At 48.5% G+C, this 18086-nt stretch overlaps 1 protein-coding gene across 2 annotated transcripts in view; it reads right to left on the bottom strand.

The window, feature by feature from the left end:
* Positions 1 to 344: 344 nt before the first annotated feature.
* The window catches only part of tmem198a (transmembrane protein 198a), a 95235-nt gene continuing 77493 nt past the window's right edge, over positions 345 to 18086 (bottom strand). For both annotated transcript variants that reach the window (XM_055871931.1, XM_055871932.1), the window contains 2 exons: positions 15097 to 15398; positions 345 to 1353 (listed from right to left, as the gene is read on the bottom strand). In XM_055871931.1, the coding sequence (XP_055727906.1) occupies positions 1198 to 1353; positions 15097 to 15398 (458 nt within the window). In that variant the 3' untranslated portion in view covers positions 345 to 1197. The remainder of the gene's footprint in view (positions 1354 to 15096; positions 15399 to 18086) is intronic.

Below are 18086 nucleotides of genomic sequence, written 5' to 3'. Positions count from 1 at the left end.
TGCAGTTTTGGAGGACTGTAGGGGTAAATACAATACAAAGACAGAAGAGGAGAGGAGATGAGAAGAGGAGGGGGAGGAGAGGGGAAGAGAAGGAGGAGAGTAGGAGAGGAGAAGGTAAGGGGGAGAGGAGAGGAGAGGAAAGGAAAGGGGGGAGAGGAGAGGAGATGAGAAGAGGAGGGGGAGGAGAGGGGGGAGGGGAAGAGAAGGAGGAGGAGAGGAGAGGAAAGGGGGGAGAGGAGAGGAAAGGGGGGAGAGGAGGGGAGAGGGGGGAGAGGAGAACAGGGAGAGGAGCGGAGAGGAAAGGGGGAGAGGAGAAGGGGGAGAGGAGTGGAGAGGGGGAGAGGAGGGGAGAGGAGAGGAGAGGGGGGAGAGGAGAGGAGAAGGGGGAGAGGAGAAGGGGGAGAGGAAAGGAGAAGGGGGAGAGGAGAAGGGGGAGAGGAGAAGGGGGAGAGGGGAGAAATAGCAGGTGATTTGTACTCCATCTCCCCCACAAGGCCAGTAAAGGCAACATCGAAGCCATAGCAGGTTTCTTTGAATAATACAGTCGATGTAAAGGTAACATCTCTTAGCCATGTTTAAGATGAGCAGAATAAAGAGACTTAGTGCGGACTAATAATGGACCGTGGGGCAGTAGACAAACACAGTACAATGATCTTAGACACACAACACTAGACCACATATCACAGTAGGAGAATATGGTATTTCAACTGTCGTGACATATTTCCAGGGAAGTTAACGTCTTACTGGTAATGTTAACGCATCCTTCCACCTTTTAAGACCCTATACAGGTATTGACATACGTGTTCAGGGGAATTGTAATGCTCCCCCAAAAAATAGATGTCTTTAAGAGCTGAGACGTAGGGAACCACAGCAGGGTTTATATGTTCCACAGCCGATGTAAACCACAGACTAAAGGACGGGAATGGAAGAGAGGACGACGGAAGACATCAAAAAGCCTTTCATTTCTATGACCCCCCCCCCACCCCCCCTCAGAATAAGTCAGTCCAGGGTTCAAAGGTCAATCTCAGTCTGGGGGTAAAAGAAAAGAGAACGGGTGACATCAACCTTCTATATCCACCTCAACATTCGTTCAGAGATTAACATTCAATCTGGACACCGGAGAGCTTCACTGGACAAAACAGTACCACTCCAAACCAGTAGGAGCACTGTCACAGGATATAAAGGTTGTTGTCAATGTCAAACTCGTACAGCCGGTCCATTGGGGGCGGTCAGGGGTACTTGGGATCCACAGTCGTAGTCTCGGTCAGCCATGTGGTGCCTGGCGATGGGCCTGCCGTGGTGAGGGTAATCCCGTCTGTCCACATGTCTGTCCCGGAAACTAGCGATGTAACTCTGAGGAGGGAAGGGGAGGGAGAAGGAGAGGGTAGAGGGAGAGAGTGAGAGAGGATAGAAAGAGAGGGAGAAAGAGAGGGAAAGGGAGAGAGAGAACAATTACTCCAGATGTCCAGAGACACAAGACACAGACAGTGATGAAGACAGATTCAGATTATTTTGCTGTGACAATATAGGTCAAATTAAGATCCTACATCTGTATTGAGACAGACATAGACGGTGGTTGAGTCCAAAATGGTACCGTATTTTCTATATAGTGCAACACTGTTGACCAGGACCCATAGTAGGCCACTACTGTTGACCAGGACCGATAGTAGTAGGGCACTACTGTTGACCAGGACCCATAGTAGTAGGGCACTACTGTTGACCAGGACCCATAGTAGTAGGGTACTACTGTTAACCAGGACCGATTGTAGGCCACTACTGTTGACCAGGACCCATAGTAGGGCACTACTGTTGACCAGGACCGAGAGTAGTAGGCCACTACTGTTGACCAGGACCGATAGTAGGGCACTACTGTTGATCAGGACCGATAGTAGTAGGGCACTACTGTTGACCAGGACCGATAGTAGGGCACTACTGTTGACCAGGACCCATAGTAGTAGGGCACTACTGTTGACCAGGACCGATAGTAGGGCACTACTGTTGACCAGGACCCATAGTAGGGCACTACTGTTGACCAGGACCGATAGTAGGCCACTACTGTTGACCAGGACCGATAGTAGGGCACTACTGTTGACCAGGACCGATAGTAGGGCACTACTGTTGACCAGGACCGATAGTAGTAGGGCACTACTGTTGACCAGGACCGATAGTAGGCCACTACTGTTGACCAGGACCGATAGTAGGGCACTACTGTTGACCAGGACCGATAGTAGGGCACTACTGTTGACCAGGACCGATAGTAGGGCACTACTGTTGACCAGGACCGATAGTAGGGCACTATTGTTGACCAGGACCGATAGTAGTAGGGCACTACTGTTGACCAGGACCGATAGTAGGCCACTACTGTTGACCAGGACCGATAGTAGGGCACTACTGTTGACCAGGACCGATAGTAGGGCACTACTGTTGACCAGGAACGATAGTAGGGCACTACTGTTGACCAGGACCCATAGTAGGGTACTACTGTTGACCAGGACCCATAGTAGGGTACTACTGTTGACCAGGACCCATAGTAGGGCACTACTGTTGACCAGAACCCATAGTAGGGCACTACTGTTGACCAGGACCGATAGTAGTAGGGCACTACTGTTGACCAGGACCGATAGTAGGGCACTACTGTTGACCAGGACCCATAGTAGTAGGCCACTACTGTTGACCAGGACCCATAGTAGTAGGCCACTACTGTTGACCAGGACCCATAGTAGGGCACTACTGTTGACCAGGACCCATAGTAGTAGGCCACTACTGTTGACCAGGACCCATAGTAGGGCACTACTGTTGACAAGGATCCATAGTAGGGCACTACTGTTGACCAGGACCGATAGTTGGTTAGTATTGTTGACCAGGGCCCACAGTAGTAGGCCACTACTGTTGACCAGGACCCATAGTAGTAGGGCACTACTGTTGACCAGGACCGATAGTAGGTTACTACTGTTGACCAGGACCGATAGTAGTAGGGCACTACTGTTGACCAGGACCGATAGTAGGGCACTACTGTTGACCAGGACCCATAGTAGTAGGCCACTACTGTTGACCAGGACCGATAGTAGGCCACTACTGTTGACCAGGACCGATAGTAGTAGGCCACTACTGTTAACCAGGACCGATAGTAGGGCACTACTGTTGACCAGGACCCATAGTAGGGCACTACTGTTGACCAGGACCCATAGTAGTAGGCCACTACTGTTGACCAGGACCGATAGTAGTAGGCCACTACTGTTGACCAGGACCGATAGTAGTAGGGCACTACTGTTGACCAGGACCGATAGTAGTAGGGCACTACTGTTGACCAGGACCGATAGTAGGGCACTACTGTTGACCAGGACCCATAGTAGTAGGCCACTACTGTTGACCAGGACCCATAGTAGTAGGCCACTACTGTTGACTAGGACCCATAGTAGGGCACTACTGTTGACCAGAACCCATAGTAGTAGGGCACTACTGTTGACTAGGACCCATAGTAGGGCACTACTGTTGACCAGAACCCATAGTAGTAGGGCACTACTGTTGACCAGGACCCATAGTAGTAGGGCACTACTGTTGACCAGGACCGAAAGTAGGGCACTACTGTTGACCAGGACCGATACTAGGGCACTACTGTTGACCAGGACCGATACTAGGGCACTACTGTTGACCAAGACCGATAGTAGGGCACTACTGTTGACCAAGACCGATAGTAGGGCACTACTGTTGACCAGGACCGATAGTAGGGCACTACTGTTGACCAGGACCGATAGTAGTAGGCCACTACTGTTGATCAGGACCGAAAGTAGGGCACTACTGTTGACCAGGACCGATAGTAGTAGGCCACTACTGTTGACCAGGACCGATAGTAGTAGACCACTACTGTTGATCAGGACCGAAAGTAGGGCACTACTGTTGACCAGGACCGATACTAGGGCACTACTGTTGACCAGGACAGATAGTAGGGCACTACTGTTGACCAGGACCCATAGTAGGGCACTACTGTTGACCAGGACCCATAGTAGGGCACTACTGTTGACCAGGACCCATAGTAGTGCACTACTGTTGACCAGGACCGATAGTAGTAGGCCACTACTGTTGACCAGGACCCATAGTAGGGCACTACTGTTGACCAGGACCGATAGTAGTAGGCCACTACTATTGACCAGGACCCATAGTAGGCCAATATTGTTAATCAGGACCGAAAGTAGGGCACTACTGTTGACCAGGACCCATAGTAGGGCACTACTGTTGACCAGGACCGATAGTAGGGCACTACTGTTGACCAGAACCGATAGTAGGGCACTACTGTTGACCAGGACCGATAGTAGGGCACGACTGTTGACCAGGATCGATAGTAGGGCACTACTGTTGACCAGGACCGATAGTAGGGCACTACTGTTGACCAGGACCGATAGTAGGGCACTACTGTTGACCAGGACCCATAGTAGGGCACTACTGTTGACCAGGACCGATAGTAGGCCACTACTGTTGACCAGGACCGATAGTAGGCCACTACTGTTGACCAGGACCGATAGTAGTAGGCCACTACTGTTGACCAGGACCCATAGTAGGGCACTACTGTTGACCAGGACCCATAGTAGGGCACTACTGTTGACCAGGACCCATAGTAGTAGGGCACTACTGTTGACCAGGACCCATAGTAGTAGGCCACTACTGTTGACCAGGTCCCATAGTAGGGCACTACTGTTGACCAGGACCCATAGTAGGTTACTATATAGTGCAGGAGTTCTCAAGGAGGTACTGCAGCAGCTGCACGGTGCAGGGGGGGCTGATCTCCACAATAAAATAGTTGTTATTTTAGTTGTACATTTGGCAGGACCCCCCTCCTGCCAAATGTACAACTAAAATAACAACTATTTTACTAATGGCAGATGATTAAACACATTTTGGCCAAGGGATCTGTGGGATATGTTAAGAGGGTAGAATATAATATAATATGATTCATTATTAATATACAGTTTATGTTCTTAAACCTGGGCAACATGGGCCTGGGAGGCTCACTGGGATAATGGTATCCACAGTAATCCACCAATTATCCATAAAATAAAATGCAATTAAAACTATAAATAAAACTGTAATTTTAAACACCGGTAAACATCCACTTTTTCGAGCTGAAATATCCATAATGTTGCACATCATTATCATGCTTTTGCCATACATTATCGCACGTTTGTCATGCATTATCACACGTTCGGCGTGCATTATCGCACGTTTGTCATGCATTATCACACGTTTGTCACGCATTATCACACGTTTGTCATGCATTATCACACGTTTGTCACGCATCATCACACGTTTGCCGTGCATTATAACACGTTTGTCATGCATTATCACACGTTTGCCGTGCATTATCACACGTTTGTCATGCATTATCACAAGTTTGTCACGCATTATCACATGTTTGTCATGCATTATCACGCGTTCGTCGTGCATTATCGCACGTTTGTCATGCATTATCACATTTTTGTCATGTACTATCACACGTTTGCCGTGCATTACCGCACTATCGGCATGCATTATCGTGCTTTTGACGTGCATTACTGCACCTTTGTCATACATTATCACAATTTTGTCATGCATTATCACACCTTTGTCATACATTATCACAATTTTGTCATGCATTATCACACCTTTGTCATGCATTATCACACCTTTGCCATGCACAATTATGCTTGTGACATGCATTATCACACTTCTGTCATGCATTATCACACCTTTGCCATGCACAATTATGCTTGTGACATGCATTATCACACTTATGTCATGCATTATCGCGCATTTATCATGCATTATCACGCATTTGTCATGCAGTCTCATGCTTTGACATGCATTACCATGCTTTTGTCACGCATTACCATGCTTTTGTCATGTATTATTATGTTTCTGTCACGCATTATCAGGCGTTTGTCACTTCTAGGTTAGACTACTGCAATGCTCTACTTTCCCGGCTACCCGGATAAATCAATAAATAAACTTCAGTTAGTGCTAAATACGGCTGCTAGAATCCTGACTAGAACCAAAATATTTGATCATATTACTCCAGTACTAGCCTCTCTACACTGGCTTCCTGTTAAGGCAAGGGCTGATTTCAAGGTTTTACTGCTAACCTACAAAGCGTTACACGGGCTTGCTCCTGCCTATCTTTCCGATTTGGTCCTGCCGTACATACCTACACGTACGCTACGGTCACAAGACGCAGGCCTCCTAATTGTCCCTAGAATTTCTAAGCAAACAGTTGGAGGCAGGGCTTTCTCCTATAGAGCTCCATTTTTATGGAATACTCTGCCTACCCATGTGAGACGCAGACTCGGTCTCAACCGATGAGTCTTCATTGAAGACTCATCTCTTCAGTGAGTCATATGATTGAGTGTAGTCTGGCCCAGGAGTTTGAAGGTGAACGGAAAGACCCTAGGGTCAGTCTGTTATATCTGGAATATTTCTCATGTCTTATCCGGTGTCCTGTGTGAATTTAAGTACGCTCGCTCTAATTCTCTCTCTCTTTCTCTCTCTCTTTCTCGGAGGACCTGAGCCCTAGGACCATGCCTCAGGACTACCTGGCCTGATGACTCCTTGCTGTCCCCAGTCCACCTGGCCGTGCTGCTGCTACAGTTTCAACTGTTTTGCCTGCGGCTATGGAACGCTGACCTGCTCACCGGACGTGCTACCTGTCCCAGACTTGCTGTTTTCAACTCTCTAGAGACGGCAGGAGCGGTAGAGATACTCTTAATGATCGGCTATTAAAATCCAACTGACATTTACTCCTGAGGTGCTGACCTGTTGCACCCGCGACAACCACTGTCATTATTATTATCTGACCCTGCTGGTCATCTATGAACATTTGAACATCTTGGCCATGTTCTGTTATAATCTCCACCCGGCACAGCCAGAAGAGGACTGGCCACACCTCACAGCCTGGTTCCTCTCTAGGTTTCTTCCTAGGTTTTGGCCTTTCTAGGGAGTTTTTTCTAGCCACCGTGCTTCTACACCTGCATTGCTTTCTGTTTGGGGGTTTTGGCTGGGTTTCTGTACAGCACTTTGAGATATCAGCTGATGTAAGAAGGGCTTTATGAATACATTTGATTGATTGACAACAACTTAAGTCAATAAGTCATCGTTTTAGTCAAAGTACAATATACACAGCCTTCAGAAAGTATTCACACACACCTTCACTTTTTCCACATTTTGTTGAATTACAGCCTGCATTTAGATTTTATGTCACTGCTATACACACAATACCCCATAATGTCAAAGTAGAATTTTGTTAGTAGAATTTCTTTTGAAATTAATAAAAAATGTAAACCTGAGATGTCTTGAGTCAATCAGTATACAACCCCATAGTTATGGAAGCCTAAATAAATTCACGTGAAAAACATTTGCATAACAAATCACATAATAATTTGCATTGACACATTGCGTCTTTAAACTAGTGTTTTAACATGATTTCTGAATAACTACTTCACCTCTGTACCCGACACATACAATTATCTGCAAGGTCCCTCAGTCGAGCAATGAGTTTTTAAACACAGATTCAACCACAAAGACCAGGGAGGTTTTTAAATCAACTCAAATCAAATGGTATTTGTCACATGCGCCGAATACAACAGGTGTAAACCTTACAGTGAAATGCTTACTAACAAGCCCTTAACCAACAATGCAGATTTAAGAAAATACCTGAAAAAAATAAGAGATAAGAATAACAAATAATTAAAGATCAGCAGTAAAATAACAATAGCGGGGCAATATACAGGGGGTACCGGTACCACCACAAAGACCAAGGAGGAATTCAACCACAAAGACCAGGGAGGAATTCAACCACAAAGACCAGGGAGGAATTCAACCACCGAGACCAGGGAGGAATTCAACCACAAAGACCAGGGAGGAATTCAACCACCGAGACCAGGGAGGAATTCAACCACAAAGACCAGGGAGGAATTCAACCACTAAGACCAGGGAGGAATTCAACCACAAAGACCAGGGAGGAATTCAACCACAAAGACCAGGGAGGAATTCAACCACCGAGACCAGGGAGGAATTCAACCACCGAGACCAGGGAGGAATTCAACCACAAAGACCAGGGAGGAATTCAACCACCGAGACCAGGGAGGAATTCAACCACCGAGAACAGGGAGGAATTCAACCACCGAGACCAGGGAGGAATTCAACCACAAAGACCAGGGAGGAATTCAACCACCGAGACCAAGGAGGAATTCAACCACCGAGACCAAGGAGGAATTCAACCACCGAGACCAAGGAGGAATTCAACCACAAAGACCAGGGAGGAATTCAACCACCGAGACCAGGGATGAATTCAACCACCGAGACCAAGGAGGAATTCAACCACCGAGACCAGGGAGGAATTCAACCACCGAGACCAGGGAGGAATTCAACCACCGAGACCAGGGAGGAATTCAACCACCGAGACCAGGGAGGAATTCAACCACCGAGACCAGGGAGGAATTCAACCACCGAGACCAAGGAGGAATTCAACCACCGAGACCAAGGAGGAATTCAACCACCGAGACCAAGGAGGAATTCAACCACAGAGACCAGGGAGGAATTCAACCACCGAGACCAGGGAGGAATTCAACCACCGAGACCAAGGAGGAATTCAACCACCGAGACCAAGGAGGAATTCAACCACCGAGACCAAGGAGGAATTCAACCACCGAGACCAAGGAGGAATTCAACCACAAAGACCAGGGAGGAATTCAACCACCGAGACCAGGGAGGAATTCAACCACCGAGACCAAGGAGGAATTCAACCACCGAGACCAGGGAGGAATTCAACCACCGAGACCAGGGAGGAATTCAACCACCGAGACCAGGGAGGAATTCAACCACCGAGACCAGGGAGGAATTCAACCACCGAGACCAGGGAGGAATTCAACCACCGAGACCAGGGAGGAATTCAACCACCGAGACCAGGGAGGAATTCAACCACCGAGACCAGGGAGGAATTCAACCACCGAGACCAAGGAGGAATTCAACCACCGAGACCAAGGAGGAATTCAACCACCGAGACCAAGGAGGAATTCAACCACAAAGAACAGGGAGGAATTCAACCACCGAGACCAGGGAGGAATTCAACCACCGAGACCAAGGAGGAATTCAACCACCGAGACCAAGGAGGAATTCAACCACCGAGACCAAGGAGGAATTCAACCACCGAGACCAAGGAGGAATTCAACCACAAAGACCAGGGAGGAATTCAACCACCGAGACCAGGGAGGAATTCAACCACCGAGACCAAGGAGGAATTCAACCATCGAGACCAGGGAGGAATTCAACCACCGAGACCAAGGAGGAATTCAACCACCGAGACCAGGGAGGAATTCAACCACCGAGACCAAGGAGGAATTCAACCACCGAGACCAAGGAGGAATTCAACCACCGAGACCAAGGAGGAATTCAACCACAAAGACCAAGGAGGAATTCAACCACCGAGACCAAGGAGGAATTCAACCACCGAGACCAAGGAGGAATTCAACTACCGAGACCAAGGAGGAATTCAACCACCGAGACCAAGGAGGAATTCAACCACCGAGACCAAGGAGGAATTCAACCACAAAGACCAGGGAGGTTTTCCACCACAAAGACCAAGGAGGAATTCAACCACCGAGACCAAGGAGGAATTCAACCACCGAGACCAAGGAGGAATTCAACCACCGAGACCAAGGAGGAATTCAACCACCGAGACCAAGGAGAAATTCAACCACAAAGACCAGGGAGGTTTTCCACCACAAAGACCAAGGAGGAATTCAACCACAAAGACCAGGGAGGTTTTCCACCACAAAGACCAGGGAGGAATTCAACCACCGAGATCAAGGAGGAATTCAACCACCGAGACCAAGGAGGAATTCAACCACAAAGACCAGGGAGGTTTTCCACCACAAAGACCAGGGAGGTTTTCCACCACAAAGACCAAGGAGGAATTCAACCTAAAAGACCAGGGAGGTTTTCCACCACAAAGACCAGGGAGGAATTCAACCACCGAGACCAAGGAGGAATTCAACCACCGAGACTAAGGAGGAATTCAACCACAAAGACCAGGGAGGTTTTCCACCACAAAGACCAAGGAGGAATTCAACCACAAAGACCAAGGAGGAATTCAACCACCGAGACCAGGGAGGAATTCAACCACCGAGACCAAGGAGGAATTCAACCACCGAGACCAGGGAGGAATTCAACCACAAAGACCAGGGAGGAATTCAACCACCGAGACCAAGGAGGAATTCAACCACCGAGACCAAGGAGGAATTCAACCACCGAGACCAAGGAGGAATTCAACCACAAAGACCAGGGAGGAATTCAACCACCGAGACCAGGGAGGAATTCAACCACCGAGACCAAGGAGGAATTCAACCATCGAGACCAGGGAGGAATTCAACCACCGAGACCAAGGAGGAATTCAACCACCGAGACCAGGGAGGAATTCAACCACCGAGACCAAGGAGGAATTCAACCACCGAGACCAAGGAGGAATTCAACCACCGAGACCAAGGAGGAATTCAACCACAAAGACCAGGGAGGTTTTCCACCACAAAGACCAAGGAGGAATTCAACCACCGAGACCAAGGAGGAATTCAACCACCGAGACCAAGGAGGAATTCAACCACCGAGACCAAGGAGGAATTCAACCACCGAGACCAAGGAGGAATTCAACCACCGAGACCAAGGAGGAATTCAACCACAAAGACCAGGGAGGTTTTCCACCACAAAGACCAAGGAGGAATTCAACCACCGAGACCAAGGAGGAATTCAACCACCGAGACCAAGGAGGAATTCAACCACCAAGACCAAGGAGGAATTCAACCACCGAGACCAAGGAGGAATTCAACCACAAAGACCAGGGAGGAATTCAACCACCGAGACCAGGGAGGAATTCAACCACCGAGACCAAGGAGGAATTCAACCATCGAGACCAGGGAGGAATTCAACCACCGAGACCAAGGAGGAATTCAACCACCGAGACCAGGGAGGAATTCAACCACCGAGACCAAGGAGGAATTCAACCACCGAGACCAAGGAGGAATTCAACCACCGAGACCAAGGAGGAATTCAACCACAAAGACCAGGGAGGTTTTCCACCACAAAGACCAAGGAGGAATTCAACCACCGAGACCAAGGAGGAATTCAACCACCGAGACCAAGGAGGAATTCAACCACCGAGACCAAGGAGGAATTCAACCACCGAGACCAAGGAGGAATTCAACCACCGAGACCAAGGAGGAATTCAACCACAAAGACCAGGGAGGTTTTCCACCACAAAGACCAAGGAGGAATTCAACCACCGAGACCAAGGAGGAATTCAACCACCGAGACCAAGGAGGAATTCAACCACCGAGACCAAGGAGAAATTCAACCACAAAGACCAGGGAGGTTTTCCACCACAAAGACCAAGGAGGAATTCAACCACAAAGACCAGGGAGGTTTTCCACCACAAAGACCAGGGAGGAATTCAACCACCGAGACCAAGGAGGAATTCAACCACCGAGACCAAGGAGGAATTCAACCACAAAGACCAGGGAGGTTTTCCACCACAAAGACCAGGGAGGTTTTCCACCACAAAGACCAAGGAGGAATTCAACCTAAAAGACCAGGGAGGTTTTCCACCACAAAGACCAGGGAGGAATTCAACCACCGAGACCAAGGAGGAATTCAACCACCGAGACTAAGGAGGAATTCAACCACAAAGACCAGGGAGGTTTTCCACCACAAAGACCAAGGAGGAATTCAACCACAAAGACCAAGGAGGAATTCAACCACCGAGACCAGGGAGGAATTCAACCACCGAGACCAAGGAGGAATTCAACCACCGAGACCAGGGAGGAATTCAACCACAAAGACCAGGGAGGAATTCAACCACCGAGACCAAGGAGGAATTCAACCACAAAGACCAGGGAGGAATTCAACCACCGAGACCAAGGAGGAATTCAACCACCGAGACCAAGGAGGAATTCAACCACCGAGACCAAGGAGGAATTCAACCACAAAGACCAGGGAGGTTTTCCACCACAAAGACCAAGGAGGAATTCAACCACAAAGACCAGGGAGGTTTTCCACCACAAAGACCAGGGTGTAATTCAACCACCGAGACCAAGGAGTAATTCAACCACCGAGACCAAGGAGGAATTCAACCACCGAGACCAAGGAGGAATTCAACCACAAAGACCAGGGAGGTTTTCCACCACAAAGACCAAGGAGGAATTCAACCACAAAGACCAAGGAGGTTTTCCACCACAAAGACCAGGGAGGTTTTCCACCACAAAGACCAGGGAGGTTTTCCACCACAAAGACCAGGGAGGTTTTCCACCACAAAGACCAGGGAGGTGTTCAACCTCAAAGACCAAGGAGGAATTCAACCACCGAGACCAAGGAGGAATTCAACCACAAAGACCAAGGAGGAATTCCACCACAAAGACCAGGGAGGTTTTCCAATAGCTCTCAAAGAAGTGCACCGAGTGGTAGATGGGTAAATATATTAAAAACAGACATTGAATATCCCTTTGAACATGGTGAAGTTATTAATTACACTTTGGATAGTGTATCAATACACCCAGTCACTACAAAGATACAGTTGTCCTTCCTAACTCTGTTGCCAGAGAGGAAGGAAACCGCTCAGGGATTTCACCATGATGCCAATGGTGACTTTAAAACAGTTAAAGAGTTTAATGGCTGTGATTGGAGAGAATGAGAATGGATCAACAACATTGTAGTTACTCCACAATACTAACCTAAATGACAGAGTGAAAAGAAGGAAGTCTGTACGGAATAAAACATATTCCAAAACATGCATCCCGTTTGCAACAAGGCACTTGAATAATACTGAAAAAATGTGTCAAAGAAATTAACTTGTTGTCCTGAAAATGTCATTGAGTACCACTCTTCATATTTTTAAGCATCATGTTATGGGTATGCTTGTCATCGGCAAGGACTAGGGAGTGTTTTGTAGGATAAAAATAAACGGAATACAGCTATAAGCACGGGCAAAATCCTAGAGGAAAACCTGGTTCAGTCTGTTTTCCAACAGAAACCAGGAGATGAATTCACCAGCAGACTGAACCAGGTTATCCTCTAGGATTTTGCCCGTGCTTATAGCTGTATTCCGTTTATTTTTATCCTGAAAAACTCCCCGGTCTTTGCCAATGTCAAGCATACCCATACCATGACGCAGCCACCACCATGCTTGAAAATAAGGAGGTACTTACTCAGTGATGTGTTGTGTTGAATTTGCCCCAAACATAAAGCATTGCATTTATGCCAAAAAGTGTATTCCTTTGCTGTGCTTTTCTGCAGTATTACTTTAGTGCCTTGTTGTATACAACATATTCTGTATATTTGTATTAGTCATTTAGGTCATTATTGTGGAGTCACTACAATGTTGTTGATCCACCCTCAGTTTTCTATCTTCATAGACAGTGCACTCTGTAGCTGTTTTAAAAACACCAATGACCTCATGGTAACATCCCTGAGCAGTTTCCTTCCTGTCCAGCAGCTCAGTTCAGAAGGACGACTGCATCTTTGATGTGTCTGGGTGGTTTAATGCATCATCCACAACATCATTATTAACTTGACCATGCTTAAAGAGATATTCAAAGCCTGATTGGTTATTGTTACCCATCTACCAATCACAGCCCTTCTCTATGAGGCTTTTGCAAAGCTTCCTGGTCTTTGTAGTTGAATCTGTGCTTCAAATGTAATACTTGATGAGGGATCTTACAGATGGTTGTATGCATTGGGGATAGAGGAAGGGCTAGTCATTCACACAAAGTGAGTCCATGTAACGTATTATGCGATTTGTTAAGACAAATTTGACCCCTGAACTAAGGTAGGCTTGCCTAAACAAAGGGTCTGGACACTTATGCAATAACTCTATTTTAGTTTAACATTTTATATTTGTAAAAAAATAAATAATCTTGCACTTTTATTTGATTTTAATCCCACTTTGTAACACAATAAAATGTAAATAAATCCAAGGGGTCTGAGACACTGTACACAGTTCCACTGTTTTGATTGGTCTAACGTTTTGATTGGTCTAACGTTTTGATTGGTGTAACATTTTGATTGGTGTAACCGTTGTGATTGGTGTAACATTTTGATTGGTCTAACATTTTGATTGGTCTAACATTTTGATTGGTGTAACGTTTTGATTGGTGTAATGTTTTGATTGGTGTAACATTTTGATTGGTGTAACATTTTGATTGGTCTAACATTTTGATTGGTGTAACGTTTTGATTGGTGTAATGTTTTGATTGGTGTAACATTTTGATTGGTGTAACATTTTGATTGGTGTAACATTTTGATTGGTGTAACATTTTGATTAGTGTAACGTTTTGATTGGTGTAACGTTTTGATTGGTCTAACGTTTTGATTGGTCTAACGTTTTGATTGGTCTAACGTTTTGATTGGTCTAACGTTTTGCTTGGTCTAACGTTTTGCTTGGTGTAACATTTTGATTGGTCTAACGCTTTGGTGTAACGTTTTGATTGGTCTAATGTTTTGATTGGTCTAATGTTTTGATTGGTGTAACGTTTTGATTGGTGTAACATTTTGATTGGTGTAACATTTTGATTGGTCTAACGCTTTGATTGGTCTAACGTTTTGATTGGTGTAACGTTTTGATTGGTCTAACGTTTTGATTGGTCTAACGTTTTGATTGGTCTAACGTTTTGATTGGTCTAACCGTTGTGTCTATCCAGATAACAAAAAGGCATCCAGAAAAGAAAATTTAACTAATAGTTACATTTAATTTGTGGTGTGCATAACCACAAACAAAGTCATTGTAGCCTATCATTTTACTTCCCCAGTGATAACCATGACAACCGGCTGACTTGGCTCTGCTGTACCGGCAGCCGAAGCCTGCCAGCAGCCTACCTACCAAAGGTTGCACCGTGTCCATTACAATGTAGAAAAACACATATCGGGCAATCTTTCAATAGTTATCCATATTACCAGAGCTTCATCTTATTCTTTCTAACGATTTCTATGGCGGATGCCAAAACTTTGGACATAACAATAGATGGCGAAGTCAAAGATAGTGTGTATGGGCTGAGTCCCACTGGACTGACAGAGAAATAAAGAGGGTCTTACAGGAGACAGCACGTCCCCATCGAAGCGTCGAATGGGGTTTGGTTTCCTGTGGTAGGTGATAGGCTCAGGGAGGAGGGGTTTGTTGTTGTTGGTGGTGGTGGTGGTGTTGGTGGCGGTAGGAGGAGGGTAGGTAGGTGGAGGAGGAGGGCGGTGGTACTGCTGATGCTGGAGCTGCTCCGGCTGCTTCTGTTGTTGTTGATGCTTCTGTCTCTTCTTCTTCTTCCTCACTTCTTTCTGCATCCTCTCTTCCTTCTGGTGGATCCTCATCAACTGGACCCTCCGCTGCTGTCGACTGAGAACCACTGGAGACAGAGCAGGAGAGGACGAGAGAAAAGAGGGGGAGGGAGAGAGAGAGCAGGAGAGGACGAGAGAAAAGAGGGGGAGGGAGAGAGAGAGCAGGAGAGGACGAGAGAAAAGAGGGGGAGGGAGAGAGAGCAGGAGAGGACGAGAGAAAAGAGGGGGAAGGAGAGAGAGAGCAGGGTAGAACGAGAGAAAAGAGGGGGAGGGAGAGAGAGCAGGAGAGGACGAGAGAAAAGAGGGGGAGGGAGAGTGAGCAGGAGAGGACGAGAGAAAAGAGGGGGAGGGAAAGAGAGCAGGAGAGGATGAGAGAAAAGAGGGGGAGGGAGAGAGAGAGCAGGAGAGGACGAGAGAAAAGAGGGGGAGGGAGAGAGAGCAGGAGAGGACGAGAGAAAAGAGGGGGAGGGAGAGAGAGAGCAGGAGAGGACGAGAGAAAAGAGGGGGAGGGAGAGAGAGAGCAGGAGAGGACGAGAGAAAAGAGGGGGAGGGAGAGAGAGCAGGAGGGGACGAGAGAAAAGAGGGGGAGGGAGAGAGAGCAGGAGAGGACGAGAGAAAAGAGGGGGAGGGAGAGAGAGAGCAGGAGAGGACGAGAGAAAAGAGGGGGAGGGAGAGAGAGCAGGAGAGGACGAGAGAAAAGAGGGGGAGGGAGAGAGAGCAGGAGAGGACGAGATAAAAGAGGGGGAGGGAGAGAGAGAGCAGGAGAGGACGAGAGAAAAGAGGGGGAGGGAGAGAGAGAGCAGGAGAGGACGAGAGAAAAGAGGGGGAGAGAGAGAGCAGGAGAGGACGAGAGAAAAGAGGGTGAGGGAGAGAGAGAGCAGGAGAGGACGAGAGAAAAGAGGGGGAGGGAGAGAGAGCAGGAGAGGACGAGAGAAAAGAGGGGGAGGGAGAGAGAGCAGGAGAGGACGAGAGAAAAGAGGGGGAGGGAGAGAGAGCAGGAGAGGACGAGAGAAAAGAGGGGGAGGGAGAGAGAGAGCAGGAGAGGATGAGAGAAAAGAGGGGGAGGGAGAGAGAGCAGGAGAGGACGAGAGAAAAGAGGGGGAGGGAGAGAGAGCAGGAGAGGACGAGATAAAAGAGGGGGAGGGAGAGAGAGAGCAGGAGAGGACGAGAGAAAAGAGGGGGAGGGAGAGAGAGAGCAGGAGAGGACGAGAGAAAAGAGGGGGAGAGAGAGAGCAGGAGAGGACGAGAGAAAAGAGGGTGAGGGAGAGAGAGAGCAGGAGAGGACGAGAGAAAAGAGGGGGAGGGAGAGAGAGCAGGAGAGGACGAGAGAAAAGAGGGGGAGGGAGAGAGAGAGCAGGAGAGGACGAGAGAAAAGAGGGGGAGGGAGAGAGAGAGCAGGGTAGGACGAGAGAAAAGAGGGGGAGGGAGAGAGAGCAGGAGAGGACGAGAGAAAAGAGGGGGAGGGAGAGAGAGCAGGAGAGGACGAGAGAAAAGAGGGGGAGGGAGAGAGAGAGCAGGAGAGGACGAGAGAAAAGAGGGGGAGGGAGAGAGAGAGCAGGAGAGGACGAGAGAAAAGAGGGGGAGAGAGAGAGCAGGAGAGGACGAGAGAAAAGAGGGTGAGGGAGAGAGAGAGCAGGAGAGGACGAGAGAAAAGAGGGTGAGGGAGAGAGAGAGCAGGAGAGGACGAGAGAAAAGAGGGGGAGGGAGAGAGAGCAGGAGAGGATGAGAGAAAAGAGGGGGAGGGAGAGAGAGAGCAGGAGAGGACGAGAGAAAAGAGGGGGAGGGAGAGAGAGAGCAGGAGAGGACGAGAGAAAAGAGGGGGAGGGAGAGAGAGAGCAGGAGAGGACGAGAGAAAAGAGGGGGAGGGAGAGAGAGAGCAGGAGAGGACGAGAGAAAAGAGGGGGAGGGAAAGAGAGCAGGAGGGGACGAGAGAAAAGAGGGGGAGGGAGAGAGAGAGCAGGAGAGGACGAGAGAAAAGAGGGGGAGGGAGAGAGAGCAGGAGAGGACGAGAGAAAAGAGGGGGATGGAGAGAGAGAGCAGGAGAGGACGAGAGAAAAGAGGGGGGGGGAGAGAGAGCAGGAGAGGACGAGAGAAAAGAGGGGGAGGGAGAGAGAGAGCAGGAGAGGATGAGAGAAAAGAGGGGGAGGGAGAGAGAGAGCAGGAGAGGACGAGAGAAAAGAGGGGGAGGGAGAGAGAGAGCAGGAGAGGACGAGAGAAAAGAGGGGGAGGGAGAGAGAGAGCAGGAGAGGACGAGAGAAAAGAGGGGGAGGGAGAGAGAGAGCAGGAGAGGACGAGAGAAAAGAGGGGGAGGGAGAGAGAGCAGGAGAGGACGAGAGAAAAGAGGGGGAGGGAGAGAGAGAGCAGGAGAGGACGAGAGAAAAGAGGGGGAGGGAGAGAGAGCAGGAGAGGACGAGAGAAAAGAGGGGGATGGAGAGAGAGAGCAGGAGAGGACGAGAGAAAAGAGGGGGGGGGAGAGAGAGCAGGAGAGGACGAGAGAAAAGAGGGGGAGGGAGAGAGAGAGCAGGAGAGGACGAGAGAAAAGAGGGGGAGGGAGAGAGAGAGCAGGAGAGGATGAGAGAAAAGAGGGGGAGGGAGAGAGAGAGCAGGAGAGGACGAGAGAAAAGAGGGGGAGGGAGAGAGAGCAGGAGAGGACGAGAGAAAAGAGGGGGAGGGAGAGAGAGAGCAGGAGAGGACGAGAGAAAAGAGGGGGAGGGAGAGAGAGCAGGAGAGGACGAGAGAAAAGAGGGGGAGGGAGA

The sequence above is a fragment of the Salvelinus fontinalis genome, chromosome 19, assembly GCF_029448725.1.
Source record: "Salvelinus fontinalis isolate EN_2023a chromosome 19, ASM2944872v1, whole genome shotgun sequence".
NCBI lineage: Eukaryota > Metazoa > Chordata > Actinopteri > Salmoniformes > Salmonidae > Salvelinus > Salvelinus fontinalis.
This window is presented reverse-complemented; position numbering and strand designations above follow the sequence as displayed.